The 27,567-nt window shown below is 42.2% G+C and overlaps 1 protein-coding gene across 12 annotated transcripts in view; it reads right to left on the reverse strand.

Annotated features, from left to right (window-relative positions):
* Veph1 (ventricular zone expressed PH domain containing 1) overlaps positions 1-19,427 on the reverse strand; it is a 256,719-nt gene extending 237,292 nt beyond the window's left edge. For 3 of the 12 annotated variants that reach the window (XM_015486939.2, XM_048794147.1, XM_048794149.1), the window contains exons 1-2: positions 15,516-15,727; positions 9,575-9,862 (exon numbers count right to left, since the gene is read on the reverse strand). In XM_015486939.2, coding sequence (XP_015342425.1) covers positions 9,575-9,712 — 138 coding nt within the window. In that variant the 5' untranslated portion in view covers positions 9,713-9,862; positions 15,516-15,727. Of the gene's footprint in view, positions 1-9,574; positions 9,863-15,515; positions 15,740-19,128 lie in introns of those variants that run through there. The other 9 variants (XM_048794148.1, XM_048794145.1, XM_048794142.1 and 6 more) reach the window with 8 other exon arrangements.
* Between the last annotated feature and the right edge of the window lie 8,140 nt (positions 19,428-27,567).

Here is a 27,567-nt window from a genome sequence, read left to right on the forward strand (position 1 = left end):
AGAGAAGAGGGGAGGGGAGGGGAGGGGAGGGGGGATAGTAGAGGATAGGAAAGGCAGCAGAATACAACACACACTAGTATGGCAATATGTAAATCAGTGGATGTGTAACCGATGTGATTCTGCAATCTGTTTACAGGGAAAAAATGGGAGTTCATAACCCACTTGAATCAAAGTGTGTAATATGATATATCAAGAACTATGTAATGTTTTGAACAACCAACAATAAAAATTAAAAAAAAGAACAGATAAGGACACTCAAAAAAAGAAAATTGCACAACAGTATCCTTGATGAACTTAGATGCAAAAATTCTTAATGAAATATTAGCAAATTGTATTCAGAAACATTTTCAGAACATTGTACATCATGAACAAGTTGGTATTATCCCAGGAATGTAAGGATGGTTTAATCTATGCAAATTAATAAATGTAATTCATCACACAAATATAATTAAGGATGGGAAACACAGTCATCTCAATAGATACAGAGAAAGTCTTAATAAAATTTGGTATACATTCATGATAAAAACATTGAAGAAACTAGAGATAGAAGGAAACTACTTCAATATCATAAAGGTTATATATTTTTTTAAAAAAACCCAAAGCCAACATTATACTAAATGAGGAAAAACTGAAAGCATTTCCTTTAAAATATGGAACAAGACAAGGACGTCCATTCTTACCACTCCTATTTAATACAGTGCTAGAAATTCTAGCCAGAATAATGAGGCAAGAGAAGGAAATAAAATGGATTAAAATAGGAACAGAATAAATCAGTTATCAGTGTTTGCAGATGATATGATCCCATAATTAGAATATCCAAAAGTCTCCACTAAAAGACTACTAGAGCTAATAAATTCTGTAAAGAAACTCATTATAAAATCAACCTACAAAAATAAATACTTTTCCTATACATCAATAATGTGTCTGCAGAGAAAGAAATCAGGAAAACAATTCCATTTACACTAACCTCAAAAAGAAATAAAATAGGTGCTGGGGCGGTAGTTCAGTGGTAGAGCACTTGCCTAGCATGGGTGAGGCACTGGGTTCGACTCTCAGCATCACATACAAAATAAATAAATAAAGTAAAGTTATAAAAATATAAAAAAAGAAAAATAAATAAAATACCTAGGAATAAATTTAACCAATGGTATGAATGACTTCTACAGTGAAATCTATAGAACACTGAAGATAGAAATTGAAGAAAAAACAGGAAGATGGAAAGACCTGCCATGTTCATGGATTGGCAGAATTAAAATTGTTAAAATGGCTACACTACCAAAAGCAATATGCACACCTTTAAAATAGTAATGACATTCTTCACAGAGTTAGGAAAAAATGGTCCTACAACTCATTTGAAAGATTAAAAGATACAGAAAAACCAGGTACTTCTAACCCCCCAAAAGCAATGCTGGAGGCATCATAATACCTGACTTCAAATTATACCCCAGAGTGGATAGTAACAAAACCTTCATGGTGCTGGCATAAAAACAGACACGTGGACCAATGCACAAAATAGAAGACACAAGGACAAACCAGCCCAGCTAAAGTCAGTCATCTGATCCTTAACAAAGTCTCCAAAAACATAAACTGGACCAAAGACGGCCTTTTAATAAATAGTGCCAGGAAAACTGGTCATTAACATGTAGAAGAATGAGACTAGCTCCTTATCTCTTGTCTGCATTAAAGTCAACTCCAAATGGATCAAAGACTTAAGAGTTAGGATCTATGCAACTCTTAGAAGAAAATATAGGGTCAACACTTCAACAAACAGTCACAAGCAATGATTTACTCAATGGAACACCTAAAGCTCAGAAAATAATGCCAACAATTAATAAATGGGGTGGTATCAAATTAAAAAGATTCTGCGCAACAAAGGTGACAATTTAGAATGTTAAGGGACCACCCCACGGACCTGCACAGTAGCCAAGGCCCAGGCCCTAGCCCAGGACTGCACCCCGACCCATACAGGATCCAAGGACAAGGTTAGTCCCAAGACTGCCCAGACTACCAGCAGACCCACACTGGAACCCAGGCCTACCCCACCTCCATCTTGGAAAACTACAGCCATTGCTGTAGCCCTCCCCACAAAGTAGCCTCCACCTTGAGACAACAGATAGGGCCTGGAGGCAGCTGCATCTCAGAACAGGCAGCCAGCCCCAAGCCATTGTAAAGCCCACCCTTTCAACCCCATCTCTGAAAGGGGTTGCATCCATCTTGGGACACCCCACCGCTGACTTGAGTTATCTGCACTATTACCACCACCACCTTTAGTTGCAGTAGCATTTATTGTGGGATCCCAGCTGGGGACTAAAAGCCCAACACCAAGGTGAGGTACAGATAATCTGAAGGGACACTATAAGATTATAGGGTAGAAACTGTAATACCTCAGATTTGCACTGCAAGAAAGGAAGACGTATAGACAACATGAATAAACAAGGGAGGAAAATGCCCCAAACAAACCAGGACACTACAATAACAGAACCCATGGACAGCGAAGTTGATGAAATGTCAGAGAAGGAGTTCAGAAGGTTCATAATTAAAATGATCTGTGAATTAAAGAATGACCTAAATGAGCAAATGCAGGCAAAATTGATCCCTCCAACAAAGAGATAAGGGAGCAAATATAGGTAGCAAAAAACTACTTCGAGAAAGAGATTGTGACTCTAGGAAAAAAAATCAGAAATCCTTGAAATGAAGAAAACAATAAACAAAATTAAAAACTCAGTAGAAACAGACTAGATCACTTGGAAGACAGAACATCAGATAATGAAGACAAAATATACAATCTTGAAAACAAAGTTGATCACACAGTGAAGATAGTAAGAAACCATAAACAGAACATCCAAGAATTATGGGACATCATCAAAAGGCCAAATCCAAGATTTATTGGGATAGAGGAAGGCACAGAGATTCAAACGAAAGGAATGCACAATCTTGTCAATGAAATAATATCAGAAAATTTACCAAGCATGAAGAATGAATTGGAAAATCAAGTTCACGAGGCTCACAGGACAGCAAATGTATAAAATTACAATAGATCTACACCAAGACACATTATAATGAAAATGTCTAGCATATACAATAAGGATAGAATTTTAAAAGCCACAAGACAGGAATCAGATTATATATAGAGAGAAACTAATTAGGACCTCTGCAGATTTTTCAACCCAGACCCTGAAAGCCAGAAGATCCTGGAACAACATATACCAACCTCTGAAAGAAAATGGATGCCAACCAAGAATCTTATATCCAGAAAAATTAAGCTTTAGATTTGATGATGAAACAAAAACCTTCCATGATAAACAAAAGTTAAAAGAATTTACAACTAGAAAGCCTGTACTAAAGAACATCCTCCGCAAAATGTTCTATGAGGAGGAATCGAAAAATAACAATGAAAATCAGGAAAGGGAGGTTATTACACTGAAGGAAAAACCAATCAAAAGAGAAACAAATTCAAGTTAAATACCCCAAAGAAACAAAAATGACTGGGAATACAAATCATGTTTCAGTAATAACCCTGAATGTTAATGGCCTAAACTGACCAATCAAAAGACATAGACTGGCAGATTGGATTTAAAAAAAGACTCAACAATATGCTGCCTTCAAGAGACTCATCTCTTAGGAAAAGACATCCACAAACTGAAGGTGCAAGGTTGGGAAAAAACATACCACTCACATGGACTGCAGAAACAAGCAGGTGTTTCCATCCTCATATCAAATAAAGTAAACTTCAAGCCAAAGTTAATCAAAAGGGATAAAGAAGAACGTTTCATACTGCCTAAGGGAACCATACACCAACAAGACATAACAATTATAAATATATATGCCCCAAACAATGGAGCATCTACATTCATCAAACAAATTCTTCTGGTTCAAGAGTCAAATAGACCACAACACAATCATTCTGGGTGACTTTTAACACACCTCTTTCACCACTGGACAGATCTTCCAAACAAAAGCTAAACAAAGAAACTCTAGAACACAATAATACAATCAATAACTTAGACTTAACAGACATATATAGAATATTTCATCCATCAATAAGTGAATACACTTTCTTCTCAGCAGCACATGGATCCTTTTCTAAAATAGATCATATCTTATGACACAAAGCAACTCTTATAAAATACAAAAAACTAGAGATACTACTCTGTATTCTATCAGATGATAATGGAATGAAATTAAAAATCAGTGATAAAATGAAAAATAGAAGCTACTTTAACCCCTGGAGTTTAAATAATATGCTATTAAATAAATAATGGGTTGCAAAAGACATCAAAGAGGAGGCTAAAAAATTCTTAGAGGTGAATGAGAACACTGATACAACGTATCGAAATCTCTGGGACACTATGAAGGTGATACTAAGAGGAAAGCTCATCGCATGGAGTCCATTCCTTAAAAGAAGAAAAAACGTCAACAAATAAATGACCTATCATTACATCTCAAAGCCCTAGAAAAAGAAGAACAAATTTACACCAAAAGCAGTAGAAGACAGGAAATAATTTAAATCAGAATGAAATCAGTGAAATTGAAACAAAAGAAACAATTGAAAAATTGACAAAACAAAAAGTTGGTTCTTTGAAAAAAAAATTGATAAACCCTTAGCCATGCTAATGAAGAGAAGGAGAGAGAAAACTCAAATTACTGACATTTATGATGAAAAAGGAAATATCACTATGGACACTACAGAAATATGGAAGATAATTAGAAACTATTTTGAAAATTTAAACTACAATAAAATAGAAAATATTGAGGGCTTCGACAAATTTCTAGAGTAATATGATTTGGACAAACTGAATCAGGATGATATACACAAATTAAACAGATCAATTTCAAGCAGTGAAATAGAAGATGCCTTCAGAAGCCTACCAACCAAGAAAAACCCAGGACCAAACAGATAATGTTCTTATGCAACACTTAAATATCACCTGCTAATATATTACCTATTTTTCTTATTGATTTTATTTTCTGTCTATCCCGATTTATGGGTTATGTCAAAGTTTTCTTTTTTTTTTTGGTCTATTTTCCTTGTTTGCACCCTGACATCCAGTATTAGCATCTGCCACATAGTTGGCACCTAATAAATACTGGCTGAAAAAATGGAAGAGTGTAGGTACACAAATTGTTAGCATTAGCAGGAGAGTTGGTGAGTTTGCTGGATCACTATACAAGAATTTATGTTATAATCACCCGAAGAAACAGTTGAAAAATATAATTTAAAAAAGATTATCAATTGTCATTTCAGATAGAACTATAAAATACTTTTAACAAAGGATTACAACATTTTTAAGATCCTTAAAAATTATAAAACATCATTAATGATATTTAAGATTTAGAAAAATGGATGGAATATAATGTTTATAGATAAGAAGACAGTTGACAAGGATAAGGATTTTCTTTAAGTTAATCAATTAACAAATGAAATTTCACGAACATACCAACAGGATTATTCATAACACTTGAGAAGCTCAGTATAAAACTATTAAAGAACAAAAACAAATTAAAGCAGATTTTAAGCAGAAGTTTGTGGATATTGTCCTACCAGATATAAATATGAATTACAAAGTTAAGAGACAAGCTTACACATTGGAACAAGAAATTACACTGAGAGATGCCTAAGGGTCAAGGAATTACTGTAAGAATATGTCATATGCTCCAAGTTAATAAGAAAATGTTTTAAAACCACAACAGAAGAAGCAAAAAAGCATAAACAGCACTTCTCTGAAGAGGAAACCCAAGTGACAAATCACAAACGAACGTTTGAAAAAATGGTGAACCTCACTAATAACAAGGGCGGTAAATGCTTAGACAACAGTTCCATGCTGCTTCAGTGAGATTGAAAAGAAATTTCAAAATCTGGTAAAAGAAAGCATTGGTGAGTGTACAAGGCCACAATACTCTCATACGCTGCTGTTGGGGGGTATAAATTAGTACAATCACTTGGGAAAGCAATTTGGCGTAAATGGTAAGATTGGAAACACACAGAACTCTAGAACCAGTTGCTGCACTTTTGGCTGTGTACCTTAGAAATACACATTTGCCAAAATTGACAAATGTAAGAATATTTCTTGTAGCTCTGTTTAAATAATAAATGCCAAACAAAAGAAAGAGGGATAAATAAATTGTGGTGTGTCATACAATGGAATACTCTGCCCATTAAACAAATGGAACTATATGAACCAGAATGCATAATCTCAAAAGCATAGCATTAAGCCTTTTGGCATTGTTTATATAAAGTTTAAAAAAGTGAAATACAACGCTTGAATAATTTTTGAACCATGCATATGTAACAAAGAGATAAAACCAAGCATGAATGAGTATTACAATCAGGATACTGGTTAACTTGGGAACCTAAAGGAGGAGGCTTGGATTAAGGAGAAAGAAGCATGATATTTAAAGAGTCCAGACATGTTGGAATGAGGACCAACAGTCAGGGAGATGTTTGTAAAGGTTTAAAATGTCACATAATCCACTTAAAATTTTTATAAGAGTTGATTCAACCACAAAATCTTAGCACTTTACAGGATAAATGCAGACAATGTGTGATGTTACTGTTATCAGCCAGTGCTCCAAGCAATTGGTCTGAGTGAGTACTGATAGTGATCAATAATGACAACAAATCAGGACACTCCAGGGAGGTGACCAGATGTGGAGGACCTAGCAGCACTGGGAGCTACCTTGGGGTGTGCTCCATGGGCTTGGCACAAGACCACCCTGGGAGGATTAAACTAACAAGGTCCAGTCTTCAGAGTGGAACTAGCTCGCTACCAGCCTGGCTTGAGACACCCCCTGCACATGGTGTCTGTATAGGTGAAGGGGTGTGTCTCAGGGACAGAAGTTGGAATGTGGCAGTAACAGAGGAGGAAGAAACATAATTAGTAACTGTGCTCCTTCTCTAGAGAAAGGCTGAGCAGCAGTCTTGGATAAGAATTCTGACCCATATGAGTAACAATTTTCATAGTTCAATCAACAAATTGGCATTCTCATTTGACTTCCAAGTCTTGCATCTGCAGAGAACGAGTGGGATTGCATTTCACGTATCCTGACAAACTTAAACCTGCAGACCTGAGGGTTAAGGTCTATGGGGTCAGGTGGCACAGCCTTCCTGGACACAGGCCTCTCCTTTGTCACAGAAAACCCGAGGTCACTGAGAATGTCAAGTTGGAAAGAGAGAAGCCAGAGGTGACACCTGATGCTTATTTTCAAAGGTTCAAACGTTTCCTTGTAGGAACAGAGTTAGACTCTCAATTGTTGGAGGCAGAGAACAGAATAAAGAACAATGAGTAGAAATTTCAAAGAGCAAGATTTCATCCAGCTGAAACGGGCACAGCCAGCCATTGGAGCTTTCAACAGCGGAACAGCAATGTCTTTACCAGTTAGAATTTTTGATCAAAAACAACAGGAAAAGTGTGGACAGATTCAACAAGTGACAATGATAATAATAATAATAATAATAATAATAATAATAATAACAACAACAACAACAAGAGGCAGACTGGGATATGATAAAACAGCTGGAGTATCAGGCCTGGGAAGAGGCAGGCAGCAAGGTGACCACAGCCACAGGGGGCAGGAAACCCAGGACTGCCTCTTGGGGCACCACCATGACAAATCACCCTCTGCTGACGTCTTCCCTAGAATTATGGGAACTAATTCTGATTGACAAGTGCGGGTCGGGACAGGGCAGGGGACCATCAGTGAGGAAGGCCCATCACGGCTCCATGCAATGGAAAGAGACTGTTTTATCAGAGGAAAACTGAGGCAGGAGGAAGTTTCAGAACCTGCAGTGTCCTCACCATTGCACATGCAGGAGAAGCCACCTGCTTGTCAGGAATCCCAAGGAAGAATTTCTGCCCTGGAAGGGAGGTTGAGAAGGCAAGCTAGGAGGTGACTTCTTGTTCCACATTTCTGAAGAGGAACTGAGACATGACTACTGAGATCCAGGGTCATTAGGAAAGATCAGTAAGAAAGATACTGGCCTGGTCAGGAGAGAGGATACAAGCAGCTCATGGGGTAGGTAGTTACAGAGTGGGCATGAGGGCTCAGTGGATTAATTGGGATAGGAAGACAGAAGCAAGTGGCATTTGTCACCCCACACTTAATGTATGTAAACTAGAAGTCACCATCCTTCTGCTCTCCCTGCCATGGCTACAGCTAAACAGAAGACAAACGTGAAAGAGGACAGCGGATGAGGAAGACAAGTGGTCACCTTGCCCTCAGACCTGCTGGTCAGGTGCGATGCTAACTAGAGGGCTTGATATCCCCATAATGTTCCTGGTGACAAGGGATCTGCCAGCCTTAACAGTTAACCAGTGAGGACACATAACAGGCCCTTCCAGTCCTCAACTCCTGCATTTGATGTCTGTGAGACCAAGCACTTAGTGACAGAAACAGAAGAAATCATTGGCCACTAGTGACCTCTGGTGGAAATGGGCTTTAGGGACCTCAGATGCTTTTTGGGTTTTGTTTCTTTTCCTATTAGAAAGACAAAAATGAGTGGCCTATTCATTCAACTTGTTTCCAGAAGAGTGAAGAGGGGTGGCCAGGAACAGCACAGAAATGGGAATATAACCAGGATCACTGTATGTTTTGAGTCAGACTAAATTGATTAATGTCCTGGAAAAAAAAAAGTGAAAATGTCAGGAAATTTCTGACAAAGACATGACCTGAGAAAAGAAGAGTGTTTGGGCAGTGACTTCACTGGCCAGTGGGGAACCGTGGCATACCACTGGCAGCCAGCAAGAGGATACGCTGACAAGCCCCGAGGGTGCATGCTAGCTGCCAGTGTGCCTGTTACACTTCTCTTTATTGCTGCACAGAAACCAGCTGTCATCTCTGAAATACACACACGTTTGCCAACTGGGGACTCTATGCACTGTGGGGATATGACTGGAGGATTGGTGGCCCAGGCCTTTGAGTAGGATCAGTGTCACAGAGGACCAAGCTCAACTGAGAAGGTCAACCTCAAACTGCACTGGGCACTTGCCCTCTGCCTTCTCTGGAAAGTGTTTTCAGAATAGGTGACCCTTGACATGGCAGAGTGGCATACAGAGGGAAGGGGACGTTCCATGGAGGTTTTAAATCTGTCATATCACATCTGGGATCAGGAACAGGTAAGCTGAATTAAGTGGGGGTGGAGGGTAGAAAATGGAGCAGAGGAAGAATTCAAAATAGAGGCAACAGGGCACACAGAGTTATCCAGCTCAAGGCAGCAGAGGATATTCGTCCTTGTCTCCTGGGAGGCAGGAGGTGTCATCTGCCTCCCCCCATTGTCCAGCCCCCACGATGCACCCCACTTTGTTTGCTTTTTCCTTGAACTTGCTACCTCTCCCCTCCACGACAATTCAAGAATGCAAAAATAGCCCCTAAACAATGCATTTGTGAGAATGCCCACTCTGGTCTCCATGAGTGGACAAAAGGTGGACCAAGTGCTATTTCTTAGGACAGTTCAGAGAGACCAAGGCTACTGTCCTTCACCTCCCTCCAGCAAAGCTCCTTCCCCAGGGAGATAACCAGTCCCCAGGCTCTAGGACAGGCCGTTTTAGGCAGCTGATCGACAAACCAATTTACTTACTGAAGATGAGCTAATTATTTTAATCTGCTCCAAAGCTTCTGTCAGGCTGTCTTCAATCTCAGAGTCATCTAAGGAGAAGAGGTCCCCGGCTCGTGAAAGATCTTTTTGTCCCAAAACCAATCTGAAAAGTTGATGCATGATGAGGAGTTTGATCAGTGGACCCTCCGCTTAGACCCTGAGCCATACACTCGGCGCGCAGAGGTCAGCAAGAGAAAACACACGGCCGGAGGGACTTCATAATCCACGCCAGGGCACGTCACTCCAGATTTTGGGGTCTTTGTGGACACTCTGCAAGGAAAACAAATGACACAACGTAACCACGGGCGGAATGACAAGAGCTCAGATAAAGAACTCATAGCAGAGAGAAACTCGGACACGGACAGAGTCGCAGACCCTGGGTTAATGGTCTTCAAATGCGTTTTCTCCTTATTTTTGTCTTAGAAAGTTGTCGAAATCATTATGTTTCTCCAGAACTTAATTTGAACCTTCAAAGGTTGCACAAAACCCACATTCGTTTTTCTCCACTTTTCTCCCTCCTACATCCTTCTACTTCTATGCTTCAAGGAAACAGTGCGCATGCCCAGCACTTGCCAGCTGTTTCCCAAACAGATTTCCATGGAAATCAAACAGAGGGGAGAGTGGAAGGAAAGAGGGACATGGGTTTGAGATCCACTGCCGGGCGCTTGTTCCTCTACAGCCTGGCCACAGGCACCCTGCGGTCCTCCTGCCTGGAGTGCCTGGTGACTGTGGCAACAGAAGCCCTCCTCAGGCTCTGGTCCGAGGTGGCCTCAAGACTCCCACTACCCCCGCGCATCCCCCAGTCAAAGACCTGTGATGTGAAGGGCTCTGCCTGCAAGGACAGGGTGGGGTCACTCTGCACTGCACATTACCATGACCCTGAACCAGAACACTGTCCGAAGGGGAGCACTGCAGTGCAGGCCAAAGAGGGGGTGCTCGGAGATCGGACAACCTCCTCTGTTCCCACAGTTAGAATAATCAAGTCCCACTGTACTTCTCACCCCAGTGCCAGTCCACAGAGACGAGGCCAATGACACAGTAGATACCTGACTTTTCTCACCAGCTTCATTCCTAGTCAAACAAAATCCCAGACCATTTGCACTGGTAGAGACCTCAGCAATCCTTCAATGGCCTGGGAGGGAGGATAACTTCCCCAAGTAGTTGGGGCAGACAGGAGGCTTCCCCAGGGTCTATAGTGAAGAGGAATCACCCATATGTGCAGGCACATGCCCAGATAGTAAGTGTCTAGAGTAAGTTACTTTTAAAAAAAAAGCAACAGATGATTCTACTCAGCGTTTTACTCTGTGTTCCTGCGAATATAGGTGGAAAGAGAGAAGGAAGTCTGGTTCCCAGGTGCTGTCTCAGATTTCCCTCCAAGCTGGCACTGTAGGAGCACATCCCTGTATTGGAGGCAACTTTCAAGTTTCAAGATACATACTCTCCATACAATGTGTTCTCTAAATACAAGCCAGACTTCCACGAGATACTTAACTCTGTAAGTTCTCTGCAGTATTTCACACAGTGCAATTGATTGACCTTTTGAGAGCTTTCAGGGGCATTATTGCCTATATGTAATTTTTGCTCTCTCTGCCAGCTTTAGAAATACAAGGCCAAAGGCTCACCTGCCCTTGTTGATATGTCAGGTACAGATGTTTTGCAAATACTGACTTATTTAATCCTCAAGATACCTGTATCTTGTCATCCTTACTTGCTGGTGAGGAACCCAAAGCAGTTAAATAACTTGCTCTGGCCATACATGTGGTGAGCCGCTTCTGCCGTTTATGCAAATTATGGTCGCCATTACAAGATGGCGCTGGCTCCGCTGTGGTCTGTGACAAACAACTCCTTATTTGGGAGAGTTGGCGCATGACTTTTCATCACCCTATGAGAAAGCTCCACGTGGCTGCTTTGCATTGGGGCTTGAGATGCTTTATTAAGGCTGGGAGGGGCATCCGAGAGAGAGATGAAGAACTATCAAGGGCCTGAAATAAACTACTGAAAGAAGATTCCTGAGTGTTGCGTCTTCCTTGCGGGCAAGAAGTCGCCACACATACAGATAGTAAGGTGGAAAATGAGGATTTAGACCCACAGACTCCAGTACCGACTCCAACCTCATAACCACTAAGATATATTGACTCCGTGTAGATGTGAGGCCACCATTGGGAGTAAAGGTCCTCAGAGCAACATTTACATTTAGGAATGAGGGCAGGGTCATAAAGCAAGAAAATTAATACCTCTTCTCTTCTGTATCCTTGCCCATCTGGGATTTAGGCCAATTGGAGAGCGAGAAAGGGAAGCCCAGGAAGAAGAAAAGGGGAGTGGGTGTGGAGAGGGTTTCTGGGTGGGGAGGGGCACAGTGAAGGTACCATAAAGTAGCCTGCAACCTGACAGATGTGGAAAATTGAATTACAATATCTACAAAAGAAGGAGGGNGTACAAATAAAAAAAGAAGGAGGAGGAGGAGGAGGAGGAGGAGAAACAGGACAGTGTTTCCTAGATTTCCCCTGAACACATTCTTCTTCCAGTCTCAGACATTTACAGACAATCTCACTGAAATGACATCCAGGAAAATAGACTGGATGCAAATGAGCTCCCTCAACCAGTCAGCCTGTCGGACCACATCGGTCACTTCAGGAAGCAGAGCCAGCTGCCCCACACGTATACAGGGGAAGCAGCTCTGACAAGGAGCAGACCCTATATGCTGGTGGAGGTGGGCACCCATCAGCTCTCCCAGGACCCTTTACTCTCCAAGCTTAGGTGACACAGGTGAGGCATGCCACATTCATGCTTTCTGTGTCAGCTGTTACTCTGGAGTGACCACCGTATGCAAAACCCTTAGCAGAAACACCGAGCTGTCCAGCAGATCTGCGCTTAAAGTCACTCGCAGATCTAGGAGCTTGGGAGGGATGAGGCCAGTACCACACATTCTACAAAATGCAATGACTGAGAGAAAAGCCATCTGGGCACTAGAGAAAGAAGTCTGGGGAAGTACAAGGGAGAGAGAGGTCAGTTTTAGGGGAAGATGATAAGGAAGGGCTTTATGGAGCAGCACCTTTTAGGTTAGGTAAGATTTTCTCAGATTCTGTTCAATGCCCAGGTGCTGAGCACACACTAAATCAAAGCTTGTCTGAGGACTGAGATTCCAGGTCCTGCTTGGCCACTCGGTGGCTATGGGGCCTGTGGTACATGCTTTTCCTTCAATGAGTCTCAGTTTTCTCATATGCAAGATGCTAATGCATGTCTAATCTCTCTCACCAGTTTCTTGAAGATCAGAGCTAATCATGTGCAAACGAGTCCTTTGCAAAATAATGGGGGCTCAGAAAACTATACACCAAGGTGGAGGCCCTAGTGAAAGCCTCAGAAGCAAAGTTTCTCTCTGATCTTATCCTGCACTCCTCTCTCATGTTCTCCTTTTTCTCCCCCAAAGCACGTCATAGAAACTAGCATTTCCCTTGCCCAAGGCTGGACATAGGAACTATAAACCCTTTCTCTAAACAAAGCCATAAAGCCTACAAATCTGAATCTTCCTCTGCCTTTCTGTCTTGGAATCAGCCATAAAGAAATTCTCTGACCTACCCTGTCTGACAGTAGATCATAAAGACCTCCATTCCAGGGAGAAACTCTTTGCTAGCTAATCTTCTGATAGAGGATTAATATGCAGAATATGTCAAGAATTAAAAAAAAAATCTCAACACCAAAAAAAAAAATCAATAACTTTTTTGTTATTAAGTAGGCAGTTTATAAGTGGGCAAATCAATTCAACAGACACTTCTTAAAATAACAAAAACAAATGGCCAACAAATACATGAAAAAAATGTTCAATATCATTAGCAATTAAGGAAATGCAAATCAAAACTACACTGAGATTTCATCTCAAATCAGCCAGAATGGAGTCATCAAGAATACAAGTAATAACAAATGCTGGAGAGGATGTGGAGAAAAAGGAACACCTTTACACTGTTGGTGGGATTGTAAATTAGTACAACTACTATGGAAATCAGCATGGAGGCTCCTCAAAAGACTAGGCATGGAACCACCATAGGACCAAGCTATCCCACTCATCAGTATTTATCCTAAAGAATTAAAATAATTATTTTACAGTGATACATGGATACTTATGTTTATAGCAGCACAATTCACAATAGCCAAACTAGAAACCAGCCTAGGTGTCCATCAATGGATAAATGGATAAAGAAAATGTGGTATATGTGTACACACAATGGAATTTTATTCAGCCATAAGACAAAATGAAATTATGGCATTTGCAGGAAAATGGTTGAAACTGGAGACCATCATGTTAAGCAAAATAAGTCAAACTCAGAAAATTAAGGGTCATATGTTTTGTCTCATATGCAGAATCTAGGGAGGAAAAAGGAAAACAAAGGTGGGGGCAGATCTCCTAAAAATCAAAGGGAGGTCAATAGAGGAAAGGGACCAAGGGATGGGAGGGAGGGAGAGAGGGGTGACGTGTTGGGGAGTGATATTAGCCAAATTATATTGCTAAATTGTGTGCATGTATGAATATGTAATAACAAATCCCACCAGTATGTACAACTATAATGCACTCAATAGAAAATGTGGGGAAAAAGACCCCCATTTCAGGGGGGTGCTGCCCGGCACCCAGGAGGAAGGAATGCTGCATAGAGAGGCCAGGAAGGATATGAACAGACAGGCCTTGCTGGGTCTCACCACTCAGTCCATTAAAATTAGATCACACCCCTTCTGTCCAATCAGATTTCCACATGGCTGCCCATACTTCATTGAACCTAAGCTTAAAAAATGAACATTTCACTCTTGGATCTTTGGGTCTTCTATTTAAAGCCTTTTGTGTCACATAAAATTGATCAAGTCAATTCACTATGCTTTTCCTTATTAACCTTTTAGTGTAAGAGAGTCGACTGTGACCCCTTATGATGGGCTGGAGAGATCCATTTTTGCCCCTACACAATCAAGAACCAATATCCAGAGGATGTTTACCATGTGTCCTCCACTACTCTGAGTGCTTCCCAAGTACTGAGTCACTGAATTATTCTGAAGATTCCATAGGATGATTTTCAAAGAGAAAAACAACCAACAGCCTGAAGACACGGGGAGAATAAGTGGTAGAGTTAGGGCTGAAGGCACTTGTCTCCCAGGACAAAGCCCTCTCCTGAATTGTAAAGACACATAAACAACCATGTGCAATGGTTGTTATGAGCTGTGTCCCCCTCCCAGCAGCCCTCATTTAAGAAGCACTCCACAGCTTCCCTTATCTGAAAGAGGAGTTGGGAGTCACGATATTTATTTTTCAGCAGCTCTGGCCAATGTTTTGCTCAGATGTCTGGCTGCTTCTGCGGGTCTTTTTAGCAACAGCAGGGTGGGCAGACCCAGATCAAATTCTGCCTCATTTTTTGAGAAACTCCTTAACCCTATGAATGTCATCATCCAGAGGCATGCAGACACAGACTCGCGTGCGTGTACACACCGTGTATACACATCCAAACACACCTGAGCGTGCACACTCAAATACAAGCCCTTCGCTACACACTTTCCTCCTAGTTCTCCTATCAGCCGTTCAGGGAGGTATTATTACTGATGAGGAGAGAGGGCCCCTGTGCCCCAGGAGACACACACAGCCAACACTGTAGTCTAGGTGGGTCAGTGTCCAAGTCGCATACTTATTACAGAAAAGGAGGAGGGCTTATAAAGTTCCTTTTTAATCTGCATCTTTAATTTCTCTGATGCATAATTTCTTCCCCTAAACTTTAAGCGATTCTGTTCTGAGGCCCACTGCTCACTATTTAGTTTGGGTTCCTGGCTCCTTTTTAAGCAGGTGTTGGTTGGAGTCAGGTTTCCCTAGGAAGAAACGAGCAGGACAAAGAGGAATGATTGCGCCTGGTGGGACCCTCCCCAGGAGTCCCACGGTCGCACGGACTCGGTTTACCTGCAGCTCGGGGCGCACCTGCACCTGCGTGGCGGCTCCGCGGGCGGACGGGCACAGCAGGCGGAGGAATGCGAGGAACGCGAAGCGATCAGGTGACCCGCACCTCCCCAGCGGGACCTGCGGAGCGCCGCTGGGGCGACTCGAGCCTGCCCAGTAAGGAGAGCTGTTGTTCACAGACAGAACCGCCTGTGTTCCTAAAAACCTGCCCTTGGCCTGGAAGAGGGGCGGGGAACGCAGGGGCCGGGCCGGGCGGCCTGCGCAGGTGGGTGGGTGGCTGCGCGGCGCCCCACGCCCGGGACCTGCGGCCCAGGGAGTCCCCGAGACTGCGCGCTGTGCCTGAAACGCCAAGCGCTTGTTGTGAGTCAAGTTCCTGGAGAAACAGTCCTGCTCTGCCTCTAGATCAGGGCTGGTGAAAGTTTGAGCTGCAGGAAACTGCTAGTGCAGCGAACATTCTTACTCCACAGACACGCGTCTGACTATTCCAACTTTATTTGCTGGGAAGTTTTTTTTTTTTTTTTTGTGAAAATCTACACGGACCAGATATGCTGGACTTAACGTTCTTGAACACTGCAGCAACACTAGGGGAAAAAAAAACAGTTTAGCTTGCCTAATCTATAGGCACTTCAAAGAAGAAGAGGGCACCGAAACCCTCCCTTATTCTTTGAAAACAGAACCACTATATGACTCAGCTATCCCTTGCTCCTCCGTGTATACCTGAGGAAATTGGAATGCCACAGTGCTACCTGCATACCCATGTTTATCGTGGCACAATCCACAATAGCCAAATTACAAAACCACATTTTTAAACTGTATTCTTTTCTATTCTTATTTGTCTGTTTCTATTGCCCATCAGATCAATTGCTGGTGGCAAAACATAGAGGCAGGTGTCCTTTAAGTGAATCCACCTTCCCTATCACACAGGTATGGGACACTGTGCTCCAGAAAAGCCACCCCACAGAGGTGAACCAGGTCACATGCTCCAGGACAGTAACCTCATGAACCTTCCTAGACACCTGGTGATCAATCCTCAGGTAGGGTACAGTGCCTATGAAGAGTTCCTTTATGAAAAGGAAAACCTAGTCATTCAAAAGAAGGTGTGTTCTTTCTTAGCCATTTTCCAACTTACAATTGCTACTGAAGTCTCCTTTTCTAAGGGAACAGACTATAGATTTCTTTAGATTTTTCTTCTTCATTCTCTCTTCATGATTACTGGTTTCCCCCCTAGGTTTTATCTATCTAATGTTCATACACTTTCTAAAGGGTGTGGGGTCTAGAATGGGACACTGGGTAGACTCCAGTAGGAAGAGCAGAGGGATGAGACTGTGGAAAGCTGGACAGTCCTGGGCCCCAGTCTCAGCTCTGCCATTATCTGCAGCGTGCACTGAGCAGGTTAATTAACCTCTCTGAGCCTCAGGTTCCTCACTTGCACTTGAGGATCGTGATCTGGGTGGTTGGAAATTTAATGAGATTGTGTTGAATGTTTAACCCAGAGCCTGGCATAGAGCACCCCCCCCAGCCATGACCTTAATAGCATCATCTGTTAAAACATCCTCATGTCCTCGCTTTTAAAAGCTAATGAACCACTGCACTGCTAACTAAATTGGGTTCTCAGTGTACTTTGCGTAGGTCTTTTCCATTTCTGTCATTTTTATATTTCAGTTGTACATTCCTCATTCTTAAACGGGGGGGGGGGTAGTTCATTTGTCACCTGTACATCTCATTATCTGGAATGTGTCCCTGTTGATTTTTTGGCAACTTTATCTCATTCCCTGGAGAGATAGTCTTTCTGTGATTCTTCCCCAGGATAGCTGAACAAAACAGTGAATGCTTTTACAGAGCTGAAACAGACTAAAGTACAACATAGCTCTATGTTGTAACTGAGAGAAGCAAATGCCCACTTTACATGTAAGCTAGCACTTGCCCCACAATTGTTAGACAGAAGGGAATGGTGGGGCACCCGGCGCTTTCTTTATGACTTCTCAAGGTGACTGCCACTCAGTATGCACTAATAAATGCATTAACTGTTTGTTATGCATCTGTAGATCTTCCTGTATGAAAATATACGTGAGCAGGAGGACTTCATACCTCCAAGTTGTAATAGTGCTGGTGGAAAAATTAAAGCTTTACTAAGGGCATGGGAGTGGATCTTGAGAAACATAATTAACTCAGGAAACCCATTTATTCTGAGGAATTCAGCCTCTAACTGCCAACTCACACTAGGATATGTCTGGTTTTCTCACTTCAGAAAATTCTAGAATAGCAATATTTATTTACATTATGTTTTGGACAAAACTGCTCTGCATCAAAACATTTTCATTTTATTCACCTGAATTAAAAACACTCATTGACTAACTTAGACCCATTTGAGTTCTATAAACTTTGGATAAAGTTCTCAGATTTTCCCTTGAAAGACAGGATTACAGATTCTTTACAAGGAGCATCTTTTTCACACAGTGTGAGAACACAGGCGTTTCCATGGGAACGGGCTACACATATTTCAACCTCCCCACAGATGGCCATTGTTCCCTGAATCCTGGGTTCCTCTGCCCTGGCAGGTTGCTACCCCTCATGTCTGACCAAGCCTCTGACCCTGGGTTACTGCAAATGGTGCTGAAGGGCCCAGCCCTCTTTGCTACAACACATGCAGTCTACATTTTAGCAGGGCTATTATAAGCACATGCAAAAAGAAAATTGAGATACATTTAGGCAAGAGCTTAAAATGTATATTTAATTTTGAATGCATGTTGCAACTTTTGACATAAATAGGAAACATTTTCCTTCACAGAGAATAATTTATCTTCAAGCCTAACAAATTTTCTGAAATCAGATTCCTGTGATCTCTCATAATGATTTCATGATATGTCCATTTTCATCTCTAAAAGTTAACATGATAGGTCATATTTACTCTGAAACATACAAAGCTTGCTTTAAAAAAAAATTCAAGTTCAAATTCCATGGGTTGATTTTTCCAGAAAACATGGCCAAACTCTCAAAGTATGAGGAATACTCAATGTTAAAATGTATCTTTATTTACCCTTAAATGTAGTCATGCACTCTACAACTATATGACCAATTCATATAATATCCTAAGTATTTTTTACTCTTTATTTTAAAATATATGTAAAATGACATTGAACTCACGGGTGATTATCATACCAATTTAAACATATATCCAAAAGAACCAAACAATGGTTATATTCAATTATGCTTTGTAAGATAGTTGTAATACCAAAGCAAAACCAATGTCAACAGCAAGAGCCATGGTGACTCCATCAAGCCCACTGACTGCAATGAAGTCACTTAGTTTTCTATGAAAATCACGGGCAGAGACAGCTTTTCGCCTACTACAAAATGTGTCTTGAGGTAAACAAAAGTACTGTGGAAATGCAGCTAGACTATTGTCCAGTAAGACAACACTGCACAGCCTGTGCATCTGGAAGCCTGGCTTACAGGCTGGACACACAGCTTCCACTAATCTGCATAATTAGCCTGCCCTTGGAAGTCCCTGGTCCCACTCCCCCAACCCAACTCCTTGTCTGCCTGGCTTCTGTCACTTACTTTAATTAGTATTTGTTTTTGCCTAACAAAAGGACAAGAAAGAAGACAGCCATACCTCTCAGCACAGGATGCTGGCCACCATTGGAAATAGAAGCCAAAATGCTTGCTAAGCGCTTCAGCTGGCACCCAGAACCAAGCTGAGAGGGGTGCTGTCCTGTCCTGTCCTGCTGCCCTGCTGTTGGCCTCCAGCTCCTCCCTGAGCACTGGTCAAGCCTGCAGAGGCCTTGACTCCCCACAGGCTCACCGTGCAGAATCGGGTGAATGAACAACTTCTCCTCCCTCTCCCAAACTTCTGTTTAGATCCTACGACTGGCCCAAAGCTTCCCTCACTTCTATAGTAGATTTGCAGCAGCTTCTCTGAGCAGATTTGTAGTTTGAAAGAATTAGAAGATTTGCCTACCAACCAGTAATTTAGGTTCTGTTAATGACTAACTCACTTTAAGGAATGGAGGAAGTTTTAGGTTAATATCAGATGTGGGGCCTTTTCATGGGCATCAGGGAAAAGGCTTGGGGGGACAGAAAAAGTGGAATGAGAAGATGTTTAGGTCAAATATGATAGAAAAAAAAAATACCATAAGACAAGCCAAGCGGCCGGGGTGCAGCTACAGCTAGTGAGACCCTGAACACACTGGCCAAGCATTTCTAGCAGCAGAGGGACTTTTCCAAGCCAGCACAGCTCCATCCTGCATCCACCCAAATTGCTAACTCACTTGCTTTTACCTTGCAATTATCGAACTGGCTCCTCCGGCTGACTTCCTCTGCCAAGGATTCCTTCAAGCAGCCCCCCACTCCCATCCTCACCCCCAACAGGCCTTCCAGCTCTCTCTAAAGGGGAATGGACGCCCTTGGAAACCTCAGGATGTGAAAATTAATCGCAGTGTCCAGAGGGATGTTACTTCTGGAGGCTCTTCTCCCCCTTAAGGGTATGATGCGAACTTTTTCCCTTTATTGATCTGAGGTTTTGCCTGCACATAAAGTAATAAACTATTTCTGAGCCTCCACCTCCCAGAGCTTCCAGTCAGACCGTGCGAGTGCATCAGGGCTGCGCAGTGGGGGAGAGGAAGATATGAGGTGTAAAACTAGAAAGATCCGTAAGCCCTGGTGGCTGGCAGCCTACTGCTGTGGGAACGACTGGCTGGCTGAATTACAGGCCAGGATGACGCGGCAAAGGCTGCCCTCTCCTCTGCTTACCACCCAACATTCACTTATGCTGCTAATCGAAACTGTACCCAAGTCCCTCTGGGGTGACCATGTTCTTTGGGGAAGAGTTGACATCTATATATACAGGAGGGGCCTCAATTGGTCTTAGACAATCAGAGTGATTTGCATTCCCCTGATAATAGTGACTCATTTAGGGGAGCTGTGTGGTCCCCTTCCAGGCCCAAGATAAAAATGAATATTTGGCCTTGGACAGAGGTTGGGGAAGCCTTTGCTGCTGGCCTGATGACAGGGGAACACAGTTAGGCTGCTCCTGCTATTTCACCTCCAAGAAACCTGGTGACTTCATTTAAGTCCCTTAAAACCAGCTGCTCCTCGAGCTGGCAAGATCCACCCTTCCATGTACCCTGATAGATTTCCTAGTGATTTAAGTGATTTTGGGTTGGGTTTTCTGCTGTTCACCATTGAAAAGTTTTTGCCTGACAGAATCAGTCCAACCTGTGTTTGGGGAAGACCCTTCTGGGAGCATGCCTTCAAGAACAAGGGGACCAAGACACTCACTGGACCATTGGTGACATCGGTGACTTCATTGACCACCACAGTCTTCCCCAGTAAACCAGCAGAAGCAGGACAGCCTTGGCAAGCAAAGTTGTCACTCAGGGCCTGAGCGTGGACTCCAGGTTCTTCCCGCCAGCCCGGGTGGCTGTCCTACACCTGCCTTTCATCTCCGACACCTGAGGGTGTGCTGCTTGGCCTCCAGAAACCTGGCCCTGGAATCCAGCCCTCTATGCACAAGCCCATTTCTTTGGGGAATGAGTTTTAGAGAGCGATGCTCTGGTTTTTTTTCCTCCTCTTCTCCAGCACAATTCCCACTCCTTATCCCCTCAGGGGGATTTGAAATTAAAAACATCATCTCTCAGCATAAGGTATTTCCTTTACCAAAAATATGTGCATACTAAGTAACTGTAAATGGGCGAATTACAAACAGGCATTGAGAACTCCTGAGTGATCTCATTTTCTATGAATAATATCTATGAATAGTGCTCTTTCAGGTGCACAGTGGCTGTGGTCAGACTCCCAGTTCTGGGACGGTCCTATAACAGCATAGAAACCCAGACACATCCCTTTTAACTCTGCAAAACAGCATGTGGCTTGAACTGTAAGAGTCAAGCTTTTGAAGAACAAGTGGATAGGTATGGATAGCTAAGGTTTATCAAGTTTTTTTAATTATTATAGAGATATTTTGATTAAAAGGCTTATAATAGAAGTAATATCTTTTCTCCTAAGTTAGAACTCATTATATTTTCTTGAATTAGCTTCTTCTTCTGTGCAAAGGGCCTGCACCATCCACCAACAAGAAAGCCCAGGGCATACTATCTTCCTCTCTGCCCCTTTCCCATCCACAGCAGGGAGTCTCTCAGATTCAACTATCCATCCTGTGTCCTTAACATTCCTTATGACTGGGGATCAATAGATCCTAAAGTAACTCTCAGAAATCCATTGAATGCTGTGTGCTCTTTTAAGCCACACACTGCCATAGCTGTTTTCTGTTAATTTGTCATTTCTTCTTGTCTGGATATTGACCACAGTCTCCCAACAGTTCCTTCTGCCTCCAACATGCCCCTTCAGCATTATTCTCAACCCTGCCACTAAATCAGCTTTTTAAAATAAAACTTGATGTGTGCCTCTTTTTACTTAAAATTCATACCTGGCACCCCAGGGCCTCAAGATGAAATCTAAAGTCTTTTGCTCAACACATAAAGATCTTTGTAATTGGTCTTTATGGCTCCCCATCTTTGTCTCACCACTTACATACAACCTCATGCAGTGAGGTCACCACCTTCAGATAACGATCAAAGGCCTACGCCTTTACCTTCTTCACTGCCCTTGCTGCGATCAGAACATGATCTCTCGTGGAGCTTGGCTTACTACAATAACTCCTGGACTGAACAGAGCATCCCAATGATCCCGTTAAAATACAAGTCAGAACTGACTGTCCACTGAAGTGGAATGGCCCTTGGTCTCACCCTGGTGCAGAGCCAAAGTCCACTCGGGGATCAGCAGAGCCCTCTAGGGAATAGCTTCCCTTCTCACTCCTCAGCTTCCTCTCCTTACACACTTGCTTTGGACCCCTCTGCTGCAGACACTGGGGTCCACCCATTCTCCCTCCACTTCTGCAAGCACCTCACTTGTGCTGGCACCTCACTCTGAAGCACCCTGGTCTGTCTGTACATGCTAACACATACCCCAACCAAAGTCCTTCTCCTTCCTCTCTGGAAAGGTCAGGCTGCCATTTCTCCTTTTGTCTCCACAGGGTAATTGTGTGGACATCTACTATATGACTCTCATTCACTCCCACTCACTTACAAACCCTCAAAGCAGAGGAGCCAGGATTTGATTCATCTGAGGAACTCTAGCGCTATTGGCACAAGGGAAGAATTCAGTTTTTTTTAAAAAATCACACACTAGTGAAGAAATTCCTTTATGAAAACATCAATGGAAACAATTCTATGATTAAATTAATTCTTATGTAGAAAGAGAGATGGATTCCAGCAAAGAAGCCCTTGGGCTGAGAGACAATTTTTTCCTTGTCCAATTGGTAAAAACATAAAATTTCTAGTCTTCTCGTTACTAGCAAAGAGGAAGAAAGGCAGCATATCCCTTTACTGAAAAAATGCTATGCAGACCAATAAGAAAAACACAGATGAGACACAAATTACCAATATTAGGAATAAAAGATTCTAAAGATTCAATAGAGAGGAAAAAGAGAAAAGGGGGTTCTCTAAGAAGGCGAAACAGAGGCACCCCACACTCACCTGCCTCTCTAATGAATAAGAGACCAAAGCAACAGGTGCACAGCTGCATCTTGAGGTGATGGTCATAGGAGAACACAGGACAGCAACAGGAGAAAACAGACACCTAGTAAGACTCAGAGACCTGGAACAACAGCACAGTAGGAGAAACAAAATATCCCAGCACCTGCCACCCTGGCTCCACAGCTGGGGAAGGCATCATCTTCCCCTCTGCAGGGAAGTGTGAAGGAGAGCCTAGGCAAACTCTATCAGTGTAGAATTGGCAATGTTAACGACTGGAAAGTTTCACAGCTCTTAAGGCCTGCTAGATAAGTAGCTGAAATCTGAACAGTAGCCTGGCTTTGGAAAAGGATTTCACAAATCCAGTCTGAACCTGGACTGCTCTGGGGATCAGAATCCCCTGTATATTCCCATCCCTGGGACCCCACAGACATGGCCCTGTACTGGCTCTGCACATGGCCACCTCATGAACCCAGCTTGGCCCAGTGGAGGGGCTGCTCCAACCCATTGAGAATGCTCCCTGTAGAGGGCCCAGGTTGCAACACAGAGGAACGGAAGGCAACCTTCAGAATTGGAGGAAAGGGGCACTGGGGATATAGCTCAGTTGCTAGAGTGCTTGCCTCACAGGCACAAGGCCCTGGGTTCAATCCTCAGCACCACCACCACCACAACAACAAAGGACTGGAGGATGGGGAAGTAAAGTAATAAGATGGGGGGAAACTCTGTGGTTCTGTGGCTCCCAGAAGTATTACATGTGTAGAAAAGAAGGAGTAAAAAGGGGAAGGGGAAGGACTCAACCTAAAATAAAGTAGTGATTCCTGAGGACCAGGAAGGGTGCTGGTGGGAGGGGACATGGGTGGCTGGATATGACCAATGCACACGGCACACACATATTAATGAGGAGCATGCACACCCAGTGCATGCACCTCATTAATATGTATGATTAGCCTGTTAATAGGGAATATTATGGAAATGTCATGTTAATGAAACTTGACATCTTAACTGAAATGGGCAAGTTCCTTGAAGGACAAAATTTGTCAAGAGAAACCATATAGGATATAGGATATCTCCACATTTATTTATTTGAAAATTTAAATTATAGTTTAAAACATTTTCATGAGGAAAACTTCAGGCCCAGATGGCTTCACTGGTAAATTCCTCAAATACTCCAAAATGAGGGATATGAACTGTGCACAGAGTCCCTTGGGAAGTCTACTGTTCACAACTCACTGGAGGATACCACTAACCTGATACCAGAATGAGACAGTACGGTGCCAGTGTCCGGAGGATGGGACCCAGAAAGAGACCCACACTGCGCATACAGCTGGTCTCTGTCAAAATGTTTCGGTGAAGAAAGATGGTCCCTGGGGCACAGTGCTGGGACAACTGGATGCCCAGATGCTAAAAAAAGAACTTGGATTCATATTCCATACTGGATACAACCATTCATTCAAAATAGACCACAGAGACCTAACAATGAAAGCTAAAACTAAATTTTCTTAAAAAAAAAAAAAGCACAAAATTTTCTTACCCTTAGGTAAAATGAAGGTTTTTCATGTGTGGTGCCAAAAACATGATCCATAAAATTAAAAAGTTGATAAATGGGGCTTCATCAAAAATGACTTTCGTCCAACAGTTTGTGAACAGTATCTCTTGACACTGTGAAGAGCACGAAAAGGCAAGGAAGGTGCAGACGCAGTAAATGTAGTCGCAGAACATGTAGCGGAAGAGGGACTTGGGCTAGAGGATAGGAAGAATGCAGCGACTCGCGTAAAGGAAAACAAGCACCTAACAGAAAGTGGGCAACACGTCTGAACTGTCACTTCACCATGGAAGACATATGAATGGAAAGAAAGCACAGGAAAATGTACTCCACATCATTAGCCATTTGGGGAAAAAATTACAACCAGAATGAGCTACTACTCCAAAAACCTACTAAGACATTTGAAGTTAAACAAACAAGCGAGCTGCCCACACTGCATCTTGGCAAGATTGTGGAGTTGCTGGGACCCTGTTCACAGACCTTGGGGTGCACAGTGGGACAAGCACTTTGGAGAAGCTACTCAGCAGTTTCCTTTTTTTTTTTTTTTAATTAGAGCTTCGTGGTTATACCCAGTAGTTGGGTTCATCCCAACAAACTCATATATGCATGGAAATCAATATCAGTTCATTACCTCCTTCTCCTTCCCACCCACTCCTCTCCCCTTCTCCTTCCTCTGGTCTACTAGATTTCCTTCCACTTGTCTATTAATTTGTATCTGATTGGTTCTTTATGTATTTTATATATTTTACTCTAGCTTTCTCACATGAGAAAACATTTTAACCGGGAGTTTCTGATTTTGGCTAATTTCATGTAGCCTGGTGTTCTCCAGTTCCATCCATTTACTGGCAAATGCCATAATTTCTTTCTTTTTAATGGCTGAGTAGAACTCCATTGTGTGTGTGTGTGTGTGTGTGTGTGTATCTCACATTTTCTTAATCCATTTATTTATTGACAGACATCTGGGTTGATTCCATAAATTAGCTATTGTGAAGTGTGCTGCTATAAACATTGATGTAGTTGTGTCTCTGTAGTATGCTGATTTTAGATATTTTGGAAAAACACCCAGGCGTGGGATAATTGGGTCATATGGTGGTTTTATCCCTAGGTTTTTGAGGAACCTTCAAACTGCTTTCCAGGTAGGTTGTACTAGTCTGCTGCCCCACCAACAATGTACAAGTGTTTCTTTCCCCCCACGACCTCACCAGCATTTATTGTTGTTTGTATTCTTGATCATTGCCATTCTGACTGGGTGAGATAAAATCTTAGTGTAGTTTTTATTTGTGTTTCCCAGATTGCTGGAGATGTGAAACATTTTTCCATCCATTTGTTGGCCTTTTGTGTTTCTTCTAGTAAGAAGTTTCTGTTTAGTTTTTTTCCTATTTATTGATTGAGTTATTTGATATTGGGTGTTAAGTTTTTTGAATTCTCTGTATATTGTGGATATGGATCCCCTGTGGGAGCAGTAGCTGGCCAAGATTTTCTCCCCTTCTATAGGCTCTCTCTTGATGCTCTTAATCATTTTCTTAGCTGTGAAGAAGCTTTTAGTTTAACAGCCTCCCTCTTATTGATTATTGGTTTTATTTCTGATGTTTTGGGGGTCTTGTTAAGGAATTCTGTGCCAGCACATATATGATGGATTGTTGACCCTATGATTTCATCTAGAAGTTGTAAGGTTTCTGGTCTAATTCCAAAGTCTTTGATCCACTTCAATTTGAGCTTTGTGTAGGGTGAAAATTAGGGGTCTAATTTCATTTTTCTACATATGGATTGTTTAAAAGCCTGTCATTTCTCCAAGATATATTTTTGGCACCCTTGTCAGATATCAGATAGGTATAGGTTTGTGGATTTTCTTTGTGTCTTTTATTCTATTCCATTGTTCTTCATGTCTATTTTGGTGCCAATACCATGCTATTTTTGTTACTACAGCTCTGTAGTATAATTTCAGATCAGGTAGTGGGATGCCTTATGTTTCACTTTTTTTTTCTTAGTATAGCTTTTGCTATTCTGGGTCTCTTATTCTTCCAAAATGAATTTAAGAATTGTTGTTTCTAGTTCTGTGAAGAATATCACTGGTATTTTGATGGGGATTGCATCAAATCTGTATATTGCTTCTGGTAGCATGGCCATTTTGACAATACTTGATTCTGCCTATCCAAGTACGTAAGATGTCTTTCCATCTTCTAAGGTCTTCAATTCTTCAATTTATTTCTTCAGTGTTCTATATTTTCATGGTAGAGCTCTTTTACCTCCTTGGTTTGATTAATTCCCAAGTATTTTTTTAAGGTTATTGTGAATGGGTTGTTTTCCTGATTTCTTTCTCAACTGAATCACTGTTGGAGTATAGGAAAGATATCGATTTGTAGGTGTTGCTCTTGTATCATGCTAGTTCACTAAATTCATTTATAAGCTCTAGAAGTCTTCTGGAGGTTTGGTTTGTTTGTTAGCTTGTTTTAATCTTCTAGATACAGGAACATATTGTCAGCAGAAATAGTTTGACTTCTTTTCCTATTTGTATCTCTTTGATTTTCTTTTCTTCCCTGATTGCTCTGGCTAATGTTTCAAGTAGGATATTAAATAGGAAAAGTGAGAGTGGACAGCCTTGTCTTGTATGGGGAGGCAGCCAGAGCCTTGCTGAGAAGTCCTTCTTCCTGCCAGTGGAGGGTGTAAGCCACCAAAGAAGATAAAACAGAAATAATTAGTGTTGAACAAAAGACACAGAATCAGAAAGTATAGTTTTAAAGGAAGCTTGGAGCTCCTGATGGGCCCAACCTACACAGGAGCTGGAGCTGGACAATTAGAAAATGGCTCCCGTGGCTTATTTAAGGGGATACATCAAAGGCAGAGATAAGGTTTCAGGGGTGGAGTCTTGCTTCATGGTGTCTTGCAGTCAGCAGGTTGATTGGCATCTTGGCAGGTCATACCCATCTCTGAGAGGCTGTGTGGCTGCAGCATTTTCAGTGCATGTGGGACTTCTTAGCAG

Source organism: Marmota marmota, unplaced genomic scaffold, assembly GCF_001458135.2.
Source record: "Marmota marmota marmota unplaced genomic scaffold, marMar, whole genome shotgun sequence".
NCBI classification, from domain to species: Eukaryota; Metazoa; Chordata; class Mammalia; order Rodentia; family Sciuridae; genus Marmota; species Marmota marmota.